This window comes from Pochonia chlamydosporia, chromosome 1, assembly GCF_001653235.2.
Source record: "Pochonia chlamydosporia 170 chromosome 1, whole genome shotgun sequence".
NCBI lineage: Eukaryota > Fungi > Ascomycota > Sordariomycetes > Hypocreales > Clavicipitaceae > Pochonia > Pochonia chlamydosporia.
Window position 1 is genome coordinate 7,807,749 of NC_035790.1, and position 12,945 is coordinate 7,820,693.

At 53.1% G+C, this 12,945-nt stretch overlaps 3 protein-coding genes across 3 annotated transcripts; all 3 read left to right on the top strand.

Annotated features, from left to right (window-relative positions):
• Positions 1 to 662: 662 nt before the first annotated feature.
• Positions 663 to 3,201, top strand: VFPPC_02062 (intracellular protein transport protein (Sat1); the record flags this gene model as incomplete). Its single annotated transcript, XM_018281778.1, has 2 exons — positions 663 to 1,212; positions 1,271 to 3,201. 2 exons carry the CDS (start codon positions 663 to 665, stop codon positions 3,199 to 3,201), a joined length of 2,481 nt encoding a protein of 826 aa, XP_018138846.1.
• Positions 3,202 to 5,643: 2,442 nt separating this feature from the next.
• VFPPC_02064 (WD repeat protein) lies at positions 5,644 to 8,709 on the top strand (the record flags this gene model as incomplete). Its single annotated transcript, XM_018281780.1, has 1 exon — positions 5,644 to 8,709. The coding sequence occupies one exon, from the start codon at positions 5,644 to 5,646 to the stop codon at positions 8,707 to 8,709; it is 3,066 nt and encodes a 1,021-aa protein (XP_018138848.1).
• A 1,013-nt stretch (positions 8,710 to 9,722) lies between these two features.
• VFPPC_02065 (hypothetical protein) lies at positions 9,723 to 12,551 on the top strand (the record flags this gene model as incomplete). Its single annotated transcript, XM_018281781.1, has 1 exon — positions 9,723 to 12,551. The coding sequence occupies one exon, from the start codon at positions 9,723 to 9,725 to the stop codon at positions 12,549 to 12,551; it is 2,829 nt and encodes a 942-aa protein (XP_018138849.1).
• Positions 12,552 to 12,945: the final 394 nt, after the last annotated feature.

Genomic DNA, 12,945 nt, shown 5'->3' on the forward strand with positions numbered 1-12,945 from the left:
CGTGCCAAACAATGCCACAAGTGATGAGACTGGTGCATGGTTACGTTACAGCTGGTCCGGGCGGTGTTGGATCCTAAGGGCAACATTGAAAGAGGTAGATGCTTTACCAGGCAGTACAGTACCGTCAGATCACTTCGTTTTAAGCTTTTACTATTCTGGATGTGCAGCACCACACAATACCGAATGAATAGAAGAGGGAGACCCAAGTATGGCTCAATGAGACGGGAAAGACTAATGCAGGGACATTTGACTTCAAATGTCAAGTTGCAACTGTTCCGCCATGGCGCCAGCCACGCCCCAACTTTGAACCCTCCAGGGAGCACCAGGCAGGGCCTCCACCCAACCTGGTGTGTGGTGCCAGCTCCGGGCGGAGTGGACATGGACTGTGGACTGTGGACGTACATGTGGGACGATGAACCAGACTGCTTGAGCTGAAGACCAGACATCCACAGTCATGACGTTTGGCGGGAGCTACCCCCAAAGCACCAGACAGACCCCTGGGAGACTAACCAGATCTTCGCACTTCAACTCTGCCCATCTCTCCATCAGGAACATCAAACGGCCGAGATGCTGTGTCTGCCATTGCCTGGCCGATTGTATTTTCCCGTCCCTCGCTGAGGGGCTCTTTGTCTTCTCTGTCTCTAAGACCTCAACTCTACATCATGCCTCCCGAAACACCCAGCAATATCCGGGTTTTTATCCGCTGGCGCGACCAGACCGTCTTCGCCGGCGAGGAGGTCAAATGCACAGTGACATTCAAGAATGTCGCCCCGACACCAGGGCAGCAGAGAACACAACAATCGCAGCAGCAGCAGAAGCCTCAAGGCGAACGACAGCGCTTGACCGTTCCGCTGCAAGCAAGGGCAAAGGGCAACGTAGGCGTCACGGCACCGCCCTCGACGACCACCACCAGAGGGCATCGCAGGTCTGCCTTGTCGCTTAGTGTTTCTACAACAAACTCTCACAGCCGGTCGGGCTCAGTACAATGGCCGCAGACTGCTGGAAGTGGTGGGGACTGGCGGCCGGGACATTCGCACAAACGATCGCTGTCTATTGTATCGATTGGGTCGACGAACACCGTGGAGGAGCATCTCCAGCGCAATGAACCTCCTCCGTCAAGGCCACAACGACCAAATCGGGGTCACAACCGGGCGGCCAGCTTACAGATTCCTCCTCAAGGCGTGACATCACCGGGGGCAGGGCCACAGTCTGGTGAGTAGTGCAGCATAAGCTGTCTTCGTTTGGCAGCTATGGACTAACACCTGGCCAGCACCTTTCTTTCCTCGACATACGAGTTCGCCGTTGTTCAACGCTTCATATCCACCTGATCGGTTCGGACGAATTCCTGGAGCTCCTCCTTCACCAAACACACCGGGCTTGGGTGGTCAAAGGAGATCACCAAAGTCCCCAGCGAGACAGCAGATGCCCGATTTTCGATTTCCCGCGGCGCCTCCACCTGGGAACGATGAAGCTTCTAGATCGAATTTTAAAACCGCCGATGGACTACTTAGTCCGAAGCATTCTGGCATGCTTGATAATAATAACTTGGCTGTGCGGTCAAAGGACCAACCGCCAAGTGCTGTTGATCGTCCGGCGGCCAGAATTTTGGCAAGTAATACCATTCCTGGGGGCACACCACGAAGTAGTGGAGAGTTCTATTCTATGAGCAACAACTCCTCAGAGACTTTGGTTTCTGAATACGTCACGCAGCCTCTGGCAAGGGGCAATGGCCGACCACCACACCTTCGACGAAGCTCTGGTATGACGGCCCAGCAGCAAAAGGCGCCAGAGTCATTGATGATGGGTTATGCTCAGATCCAAGGATCCTTCGTCTTGGACGGCTCGCTGGTTAGCCTTGGACCTTTCGAGCAGGTTAAGAAGAAGGGAGCCGTGGGAGGACGTGGCGGCGGCGTCGTTGGTCTCGAGCCAACAAAACGAGATACTGGTTTGTTGAGGGGTTTCGGCTGGGGAAACATCAGCAACTCTCTAGGGGACTTCCTTGGTGGAGGAGAGTTGAGCACGATCAAGGAGATGCGAGGAGCCGCTAACTCCAAGTCTATTCCCCTGCTCAGCACACCACAGTCCATTCTTTTTGTCGACCTACAGCTGGCTCCTGGTGAGAGTCGGTCCTACGAATACACCTTCCGCCTACCAAAGGGTTTGCCTCCAACCCACAAAGGCAAAACAATCAAGATCTCATACAGCCTGATTATTGGCACCCAGAGAGTTGGCGGCGCCAAGGAGCAGCAAGTGAGATCTGTGGAAATTCCATTCAGGGTCCTGGGCAGCGTTAACAGCCACGGGGAAATCCTTGGACACGACCTCATGAGTCCATACATAATACTACGAGACGCAGCGGAGGTCAAGAGCTTGGGTAAGCACTCAAGAGCGCACAAATCAAAGGCTTCATTTGGTCCGCCGGCGACGATGAATGAATTCCTCAACTACGTCGATGACTTGGCCACGCGGCCGCGGGACTCTGCGGGAGCAGCACTATTATCTCCAACAGAGTCAACGCAAAGACGGCCATCGACATACGAAGAGGTGGCTACGGCCAAGGAGGCAATCCATTTAGCAATCATGAGAAGCAACATGGCTAGTGATGGCCAACAAAGCGCCAATCGATTCGAGATTGCACGCAACGGTCAGCGTGTGGGAGTGGTCATGCTCACCAGGCCGGCCTACCGTCTCGGCGAAGTCATCACCATGGCAATTGATTTCACTGACGCCGACATACCATGCTACGCCGTCCATGCAACACTCGAAACCTCTGAAAGGGTAGATTCCTCACTGGCCGTCCGGTCAGAATCAAGTCTACAACGCGTTACCCGCAAAGTATACGTTGCCTCATCCGAAGCAGCCATGTATTCTCGCCGCGTGGTCTTCACTCCCACAATCCCCATATCCGCTACACCGGAATTCGTCACTACAGGCGTCAACCTCGAGTGGAAGATTCGGGTGGAGTTTGTGGTTCCATACCAGGGGTCAGATGCGACGCAACTAGGGGAACTGCAGGTTCCTCATCCGCTCTTGGAGCAGATTTCGCAGGATGAGAAGGGTGGGTTGGTGCTCGTGGCTATGGAGAATCTGGCTTGTGAGAGCTTTGATGTCTCGGTGCCGTTGAGGGTATATGGTGCTGTGGGGAGCGGGTTGGAGAGGTTGGAGAGGGATGAGGCGTCTGAGGAGGGACTGGTGGTTTAGATTTGTAGAATGGTGGCATACATGACATTTTGGATAGCGAGTATATTGATAATGGGTATATATTCATGGTATGCTCTGTATGAGTTGATTTGTTCGAAGTTGACGTGAGTGGGCACTTGCAATGTCGAGTATTGCCCTGCCAGTGTGAGCAGCGGTTTTGTAGACATAATGAAGATCGAATGTAGTCATCGCCAATCTTTATGGACCGTGTACAATGCAGGGGACGGACTGCTCCATGAAAAGCCTCGACAAAGACATGGCGACGAAATATCCTAACCATCGACCTCAACAACACCACCTAAACATCATCTCACAACTTCAGAGCACAACCCTACTTCCTCAATCGTAACCTACCACAAGATCAAGACATACATCTCACCACATCACCGCCCACCGCACAGTGTAACCCATCGTTCCTCGCCAGTCTATCAATAGCCGCCGCAATCTCGCAAAACCACGTATCCCACGGCACCAAAACAGAAGGCAAAAAGCAATGCCAATTTAATCAAATCACACTGCCTGCGCTAATGACCGTCACCGGAGGCAAGAAGGATGTGACGACAGGGGTGCAAGGATGACACCCTTGGCTGTGCATCCTCATTTTACCTTGCCTGGTGCACGGTGCGGTACTAAATTGGCTTTTTGGCTCGAGGTGCCGAGTTCTGGAGCTTGGACCGGGGAGTGGTCTTTGTGCTTGAGGCTGGGTTTATCGTTTGAGGGGGGGAAATGCTGTGAAGAAATCTATTTGGGTAGATGGGATTGTGTTGTGCAGGTCTTACTTTGTAGATGGGTTGGTGTTTAAGGAGGTGGTGTCATTTCCTACTGATGACTGCATTGTCAGATTGGGTCGTGGGTAGGAGTGAGTGAAGGTAGCCTCGAAACTTCGGCATTTCCCGACGGACACAGTTTGTTTCTTACCAAGAGCCCATTCTGGATAAATAGAGACCAGGTGCCCATTTCACTAGGATGGCTGGATGGATGGATGATGGATGGCGCAATGGACAATATCAATAAACGTCGAGTAAAATGCCTGCTCAAGCTCACCAGACGTCTTCAATCTCGGCGCGGTGGCCCGGCAACAGGGGCAACGGAGACCCCAGACGAGTGGGGGGTTGCGGCTTATGATTGGTCAGTGGCAAAGCTGCAGTGGATATTGGCGCTGCTGTTTCCAGTTGTCTGGCACCACTTTGAGCGTTAGCGTCTACTTCGTCTAAAACCAACAGACGAGACTGGACATGGAGAGAAATGCTGGTCTTCATGTCACCCAGAGAGCTCTCTCTTTGCCCGGGGACTTTCAGCCAGGGAGCTCTGCATCTTCTCTTTTCCCCTCTTGCTCCTGTTCGCTCTTCAGGAAACCCTGGTTCAATGCGGAGCTTCGGGTACGTGCATGGCCAGTGTACCATGTCCTTGTCATCAGTTCTGTTCCGTTCTGCTCTCTCTGTGCAGTGCCGTGACCAAACCAAAACAAACTGGAGAACGGAGTAGCAGCCAGGCGGCAGGAGCTGCAGCTGCTTCCTTGACCTGCAGACAATCAAAGACCTTCCTAACCCACTCACTCTCTCGCTTCGCGTCGACGTGCCAAAGCATTACTTTTTTTCTTCTTCCGCTCTTCATCTCTCTGTATCATCTGGTCTAGGAAGCTTGGAAAAGGTCGTCCTTTTTTTTCTTCCATTGTCATTCTCTTTTTTAATTCTGCCGTTACGGCGCCCACGATCGTTGTAAGTGTTTTTCTCTAGCTACGTGTCTGTCGGGGCTTCACCGCTGTCTGGCCAACTCGCCCAGCTTTTGATGATGCTGCACCCTCCAACAAAAAAAAAAAGTACAGAGCTGCATTGAGCCTCGCACATTATACTGACTGGACAGAACTACATACACTCAGCCATTCCTCTCTCAAACGACAAATTCCTCGACAGCTCAAGTGGTTACGAAAGCCTGATTCGCCTTATACTTTGCGCTGGTACTCTTCGACCCAGCAATCGCTTCGTTTTTTTGTGTAACACGAGCGGAGATTGCTAGACATTGACTTACACCGCTGCTCCCTCGCCTTCGTCTACACAGCACCACGTCGTACATACCATTTACTCCGTATTGTACTTTGTATTACTCGTCAATTTTGCGCCGAACTACTCCGTACGAAGCAAAGAAGCATACATCCAGTGACACAGTTTGTCGCGAGTCACCTGGAAGATCCTTCTTTCACTTGGTTCCTTGTCTCGCTTGTCTTCCTGTGTCCCTGTTGTTACTCAGCTACGGAGTACTCTTACACCCTTAGAGTAAGCCGTCGACCCTCCCTGGAACTTGTCTCGCTACTCCCCGGTTGCTTCTTTGAGTGCCTGCTGCTGGTGTCTCCTATCACGACTACTTCGATGAGATCCCTGGTCCCCTTTTATTCTTGAACGGCAGCTGCGCGGGTGACTCTTAAAAAGAGTCAATGGCGAAGAGATGGCTGCGGTTGTTACTCCCTCCAACAACCGGCTGAAGTTGACGCCGTCTAATTCACCTTTTCTATCGCGGCCGTCGAGATCTCCAATGCGGGGCCGTTCTTCCCATGAGTCGCGGCTCTCGTTGAGGAGAGTCGTTGGCACTACTTGTCGCTCGCCCACTGGCTTCGATACGGTCAATTCCTCCTTTGCCTACATTGCCGGAGGAGCTGTCGTGGTCGTCGATGTCGAGGGTCAGCTTTATTCACAACGCTTTTACAGAGCTCGCCCTACAGCTGTACCGAACTATTCAGTATCGAGTTCTCAGAACGCCCCGTCCACCCCAATTGCAACAACACCAAAGGCAAACGACAGCCGCAATCGAGTGGCTCCTAGCTACAGGGACTCGCCCTATAGCCCGGTGGACTGGGCGAGTGATTCACCGGGTGGTTCCAAGACGTGGACGAGTCGGGAGAGGATTAAGGCTGCTACCTGCCTGGCTCTGAGCCCAGATGGTAGGTATTTGGCAGTAGGGGAAACCGGATATGCACCACGAGTTTTGATCTTCAGCCTACTAGATGCATCGTCGGACACGCCCCTAGTCTCCATCAGCGAGCATGCGTTTGGCGTCACGGCAGTTGCTTGGTCGGAAGATTCAAAGTATCTTGCATCACTGGGTGCCGCCAACGATGGCTTCCTTTTTGTCTGGAAGATTGACCCTCGGACTGGAGCTGCCAAGCTCTTTCAGCAAAACCGGTGCACTTCATATATCAAAGACATGGTTTGGATGGGTAATGCCCTCATCACCTTGGGGGTGCGACACGTCAAGGTGTGGAAAATCGAGGATGGAACGTCTACTTCGCCGACGAAGCCAAAGTTTCTGGGTGACGTGACTCCATCGACCCCTACGTCACAAAAGACCTTGCCTGGCCGGAATATGCTTCTGGGCAGCTTGTTGGAGGCTACGTTTAGCTGTGCAGCCGTTGACGGAAAGAGTCTCATTCTTTGCACTGAAGCCGGCGATGTTTGCATTCTCGATGACGACGATAGACAGATGAAGCTGACGAAAGTGTTAAATCTGGACTTTGCCATCACGACCATTACTATTCGGGACAAGATTGCCTACGTAGGCGGCAGAGACGGCTACTTTGCGACTCTTGATGTTGATGCAGTCATGGATGGCAGTGCAGTCAGTGTTTTGACTGTTAGTCAAACATCCGCTGGTATAGTCGCCTTGGGTTTTCTGCCCGACAAGTTGGTAACCATTGATTCGAAGCAGTCCATTGATGTTTGGAACCCCGATTATCTGCCTGGAAAGCATTCTCAAGCACTCGCCCATATTCCAATTCCTGGGCACGGAGAACCAATCATGGGCGTCCACCCTTTGCACCGACCAAACAAGGCGAATGCAGCCTTTGTCACCTGGTCTGCCTCAGGAAATATCACGTTTTGGGATCTTGACGGACAGGTCAGGCTTACTATTGATGTGCCCATTGACAACGCGGAACCGGAGAATGAACTCACCTTGGCCAATCAAATAACAAGCGCTCGCACAACGAAGAGTGGAAAGCTCCTGGTTACAGCAGACCGTCAAGGTATCGTAAAAGTGGTGGATGTGGACTCCAGGGACTGCCTCTTGGATATCAAGGCACACTCGTCCGACTGCCTTTGCATCAGCATCTATGACGAAGAGTCCAAGTTTCTCATGGCTTGCTGTGGCAGAGACCGTACGGCGCAACTATTTCACCGAGACTCCAACGGCCAGATTGAGCATTTTCAGACCCTTGAGTTTGCGGCCAAGGTTGTCCAGGTGCTCATTCCTACCGACGACAAAGTTATTACCATTTCTCTTGACCGCACATTACAGGTACATGATATCGTCTCCCGAGACGGGGAGCCTGATATCCTTGCCGCCATTCCTTCCAAAGTTATTTCTTTGAAATCGTCACCTACTTCTATGACCATGGGTCCAGATAATAGGACAGTTTTTGTCTCTCTTTTGGATCGATCTACTTATCAATTCGATTTAGCGACTGGCAGACAAATTTGCTGCTTCAAATGCATGGATGAAGGCGGTGTAGAAGCCGCTGTTTTGGATTCATTGTTTGTTGGCCAGTGGCCAGCTAAGGATCTCGACTTTCTGCTTGGATCATCGAATACGGACAAATCGATACGCCTTTATGACGCCAATTCAGGCTCGTTTTTAGACAGAGAATGGGGCCACACCGAAGCCATCAACGGCGTTTCACTGGTCGAAGATGACGATGGCTCCAAGAAAGTCGTCAGTGTGGGTTCGGATGGAACGATTATGATTTGGAAACTGGATCTGAACGATCCTTCACCGGGGTCGATGAGTAGGGATCCATCGCCGGTAAAGGAAGCCACCATTGCCAATGGTCGACCGACGTTACGCAGAGTTTTGTCAAAGGCGGAGTTGGCCGAATTTCAGCGTCCATCACCATCACCGGCGGGTCGTCGGTCACCACCACGATCACTGCGTCGCAGAACATCGAGACTCACTCTCGGGGCTGGCGTTGCGGCAAATCGAACACCTGTTGGGAATATTGCAACCAGTCCAAATGACAGTGCCATTAATGAGGACACTCCGTCGAGAAGACGACCCTCAGAACCCAACAGAGGCGACAGTCCGCCCTCGAGTCCGAAAGCGAGGGTCACTAGGGCACCGTCGATGCCAGCACTGTCAGCCGTCGCCAAGAGGAAGTCGTCATCGAATCTTCGTGGGTTTGGGTCTCTGAACATGGCGACGGAGCAAGCTTGCCGCACACTGCGTGCGTACAGGAAGAAGTTGTCATCTGCTGAGCCCATTACAGCAGAAGTCTTGACAGAATTGGACCAGGAGTTGCGTCTCACAGCAGCTGCCTTGGGGGACCGTGCCATCAGAAGCAAGGCTATGAATGAGACAGTACTCAGCGGGCTCCTAGACCAGTACTCGGAGAGACTGGTTACTCTACTAGATGAAAAATTGCGGCTGACCAACCAGCTGCCGAAGGATAGGGATATGGAGACAGCCAGCAGCGATGACCGGCCTCGCAGCGCGGATGGCACGTCTAGCTCGTCGTCGCCATAGCATTCATTTCGTCTCATGTGTTACCACCAAGATACCTTTTTTACTACATTGAGCTTTGGGAAGTTATATCTCACTACCGATTCGTGCAATCGGAAATGGACAAAACGGCGTTTTAGGAATTGCAGATTTGTTTACTCTCGGGGGGAAGGCCATACGGGAAAGGCTACCTGAAGGGGATTAGAGCGATCGCTCTTGGCATCACTTGCTTTGTGATATGATACCACTGGGATTGGCGTTAGATGGATTTTGCATAAGTACCTCGGATAAGTTCAAACCAGGGCTTAAGAAATATTACACGTTTAGGCATTGCTAAGGTTTCGCTTGCTGCCTCCGTCCCGTTCCATTTGCGTTTCTTTGCAGCCAGTGAAACTTAAAGTACCTTTAGTCCTTTACTTGCACATATGCGTGAAATTGTAGATATATACCTACCTAGGTAGGTATCTGCGACATTTTTGTTGACAGGTACTTCTTCCCAGTTAACGAGGTTCGTGACAGTGCTGACCGTGTACGCCACGAGGTACGTGGTCAGGGGCGTCACGTGATTATGTGTCCATTTGGCTTTCATCTAGCGCCCTGCTGGGGCGTTTTGCTCCCATCCTTTCCCTGAAAACACTCGAGCACAAACACCGGAGCCAACGCCAATCCAGTCGAACCACGTGATTTCTGGCCAGCCGATCGCGAAGAAAAAAAACACGACAGCATAGCAGGAAAAGGTCGTGAAAGACGAGCCTCAAAAAGCGCAACAACTCGATGAAATCGCCGATTGGACAATAATCAAGTATTATTGACACTCAGCAAGGCCGCCCGCACGCGTTTTTGACGGATCGGAGCGCCGAGTGCATGACGTATGAGACTGCCCGAGTACCACCTTGTGCAGCTTGCAAGAACGCAAGATCGAATGACCACGAGAAGCTAACTTTTTGGATCCAAACTCTCTGCAGACACTGGCGCCGCTTCATCTTCTTGCGAAGCGCGAAGGTCCCCTCGGTCACTGGCGAGGTGGACCGTGGGGCATGAATCATCCGACCGCCTACACGCCCCTCGAGTCGCTGTTCCTTTTCCAGTCGCTACTGACACACGGGGTCGAGGCGGGGGCATTTGTTCGGATTTCGGAATATCTGAGGAACAATGCGCTTGTGAAGAGCGATGCGTCGTTTGATGCGGCGAGGTTGGCGCCCGATGCGCTGCAGCAGTTGTTTCTGCTGCTGTTGCGGGAGGAGATGAAGGGGGAGACGGACCCGAATGCCACGACTTCGACTTCGACTGCGAATGCGAATGCAGGGGAGGGCTCGACGTCCCCGGCGTCGCGGAAGAGGAAGCTGGGTAGTCCGCCGTTGCCGTCGCTAAAGGATGCGTATGAGCAAATTGCAAAGGTGCCGGCGTTGGTGGATCGACTTTATGCGAGGTATCGGGATACCGTTGTGAAGGAGATTAGGGAGGATGAGCGACGGTTCGCCAAGGTACAGAAGGAGATTCAGCTGCTGGAACGGAGCGAGAAGGAGAGGTTGGCAAAGGCTGCGGCGAGCCAGAATGGTGGCCCGACACTGGCGCCTCGAGATGGACGTCTTGTTCCGGGACAATCATCGACTCCTACTCCTGGGCAAGCGGGTGTTGTCAAAAGACCTACGTCTACTACACCTGTTTATCCCCCGAGACCGCCTACGACATCATCTACACAATCTACTGTCGCTGCTCCGAGTCATCTGCAGGCGGGTACGACACCAGTGCGGCCGTCGCCATCGCCAAAACCCCCAAATGCGAGTGGATCGGGTCTCCAGGCTCCAGCTGGAATGCCGCAGCCTGGACCCAGAGTTCTGCAGCCGCCTGGTCAACCTCCGAAGCCGACTATTTCACCCCGTCCGGATGCTACTGGAATTGCTGCCATCAAGCCGAAGGAACCGGCGCCAGCACCTGCCAACCAGGGGACACCGGCGTCGAATTTGAAGTGGGAGAAGCCATATCAGCCTCCGCCATCTCAAGGTCCTGGTTTGCCAGGACAAGCACAACCTGCTACGCCTGCGAATGCGGCAACAGGAACAGCTCCAAAGGGACCTGGACCTCAACAGCAGTGGACGCCGCAGCAACAGCAGCAACATGCTGGGCAAGCGGCCACTGCTACCCCACAGGGTCGACCAACTCCGGGAAAGCCAGTTCTTGTGGCTCCCCAGAATGTTGGACATCTCTCTACGCCATTACAACCAGCGCCACCACGACCAGCTGGTGTTGCTGCTCCTCAAGGACAACCGCAACCACAGCCTCGTCCGATCTCGACGACTCCCGTCCATCCTCCTGGACGACCTATTCAGCCTCAACAACCACAGCAGACGCAAACAACACCAAGACCAATTGCGGCGGCTGCGCAAACGCCGCAAAAGGGTGCGGCGGGCCCTGCCATAGCCCCTCAAAAATGGACGCCAGCGCAAGCTGCTCAGCAACAAGCACAGCGGCCGTCTCCTTCGACATCTCCTGCTCCCCTGGCGCAAAGAGACAAGCCGCCGTACGCGTCTCCGTACAACACGCAACCGCCAAGACCTGCTATTCCAGAACACATTATTCGACAAGCCGCTGCGGCACAAGCGGCGGCAGCTGCGGCGACACCAAATGCGAAGAAAATAAGCCCGGTTACGGCTGCTCCCAGTACGCCTGGTGCTACGACGCCGATAGCTGCTCTTACGCGTGGCTTTGGCACGAAATGGGCATCCCATTCGACTCCTTCTACACCGCGGCCAATTACGGCTGAGCCACAGAGCCCGGCATATGAGCCGGTCAGCCCACCACCTCGCGATACATCGATATTATCCGATACGCCAAGATCGAGCTCAAAGAGAGACTTATCCAGAGGCGGCTTGAAGGCAGACGCGGCCAAGGCAAGGAGTCGGCCGTCTAGAGCGTCTCACAGGGGTCGTGGCATGAGCACGACTCCTTCTGTCGGCGGAACGCGAAGGAGCCAGTCTGTCGCTTCACAAGTTGATGAGCTGTCAATGGACCATCCCATCAGCGCCACAAAGATTAAGCACGAGGTTCTCACGCCACGACATATAGAAGAAACAGGGGATACTACGGCAGATGAAAGTGTACATGGGCGGACGAACATGGCGACTCCTGGGAGTGTCTCGTCTAGGCTCGCCAAACGAAAGAGACAAGACTCTCCGCCTGTACCAACTGCACCGCCGACACAAGTGTTGTGGACACGAGGCTTTACAAAAGTTTCGTCGTCAGCACTGGACCAGATCTCGAGTCACCGCGATGCCAACATGTTTGCTACGGGTGTGCGCGAAAGGGATGCGCCCAACTACAGACAGATCGTGCTGCAGCCTCAAGACATCACGTCAATACGGTCTGCCATCAAACAAGGGAACAAGGCTGCCGTTCAAGCAGCAGGTAGCCTCCCTGGCGGCGACCCGGGGACGGCAAGCGTCTGGCTGCCGATATCCGAAGACCTCGTTCCACCCAAGGGTATCGTCAACTCTGCTCAACTGGAGCGCGAGCTAGTTCACATGTTTTGCAACGCCATCATGTACAACCCGGATCCAGACCGCGGACCTGGGTCTGCATTCCTAAAGCGGTCTCAGGACGAAGAAGAGGAAGTGGTGGGCTATCGGGTTGACGAGAACGGCGTGGTCAAGAACACACGAAGCATGTTTGTGGAAGTCGAGAAACTCCTTGGTGATCTCCGTAGTGCGGAGAAGGATCGTGGTGCGCCTCCACCGCCATCTGCCACCCGTCAAGCTAGTGTAGCGACGCCTGCAGATGACACTGCCGAAGATGAGGATGAACTAGCAGGGGACGGGAACACAGCAGCTAGCGTTGTGAAAAGAAGGCGCATTGCGACAAGGAATTAAGGTTTCTATTTGGGGGTGCCAAGATTTCTCATCCATGACTTTTACGGAGTGCAGTTGGAGGAGGGCAATCTTTCCACGCAGACGAGGGGGAACAAGGCTCAGTCTTGTGTGACGTGAGGCGAGGTGAGCAGAGGTGCACTGTTTGATTAATGTAGAGCGTGGCTTATTTTTTGCTCTCTTTTTTTTTGCATGATGCTGGCTATCTTGGTGGGCATTTCTCACATTTGGTTCGGAACGTTTTTGGGACGTGGATGGATAGCGTGTAGGATCAGCTCAGATCAGATACTTTGACATGACAAATAATTTTCTCGCATTTGCTTTTTTTTCTGCGCTTCCCTGTCAACCTTGTCAACAACGGTTACACAAGTTGCTCACCACTCCAGGTCATTTTCTG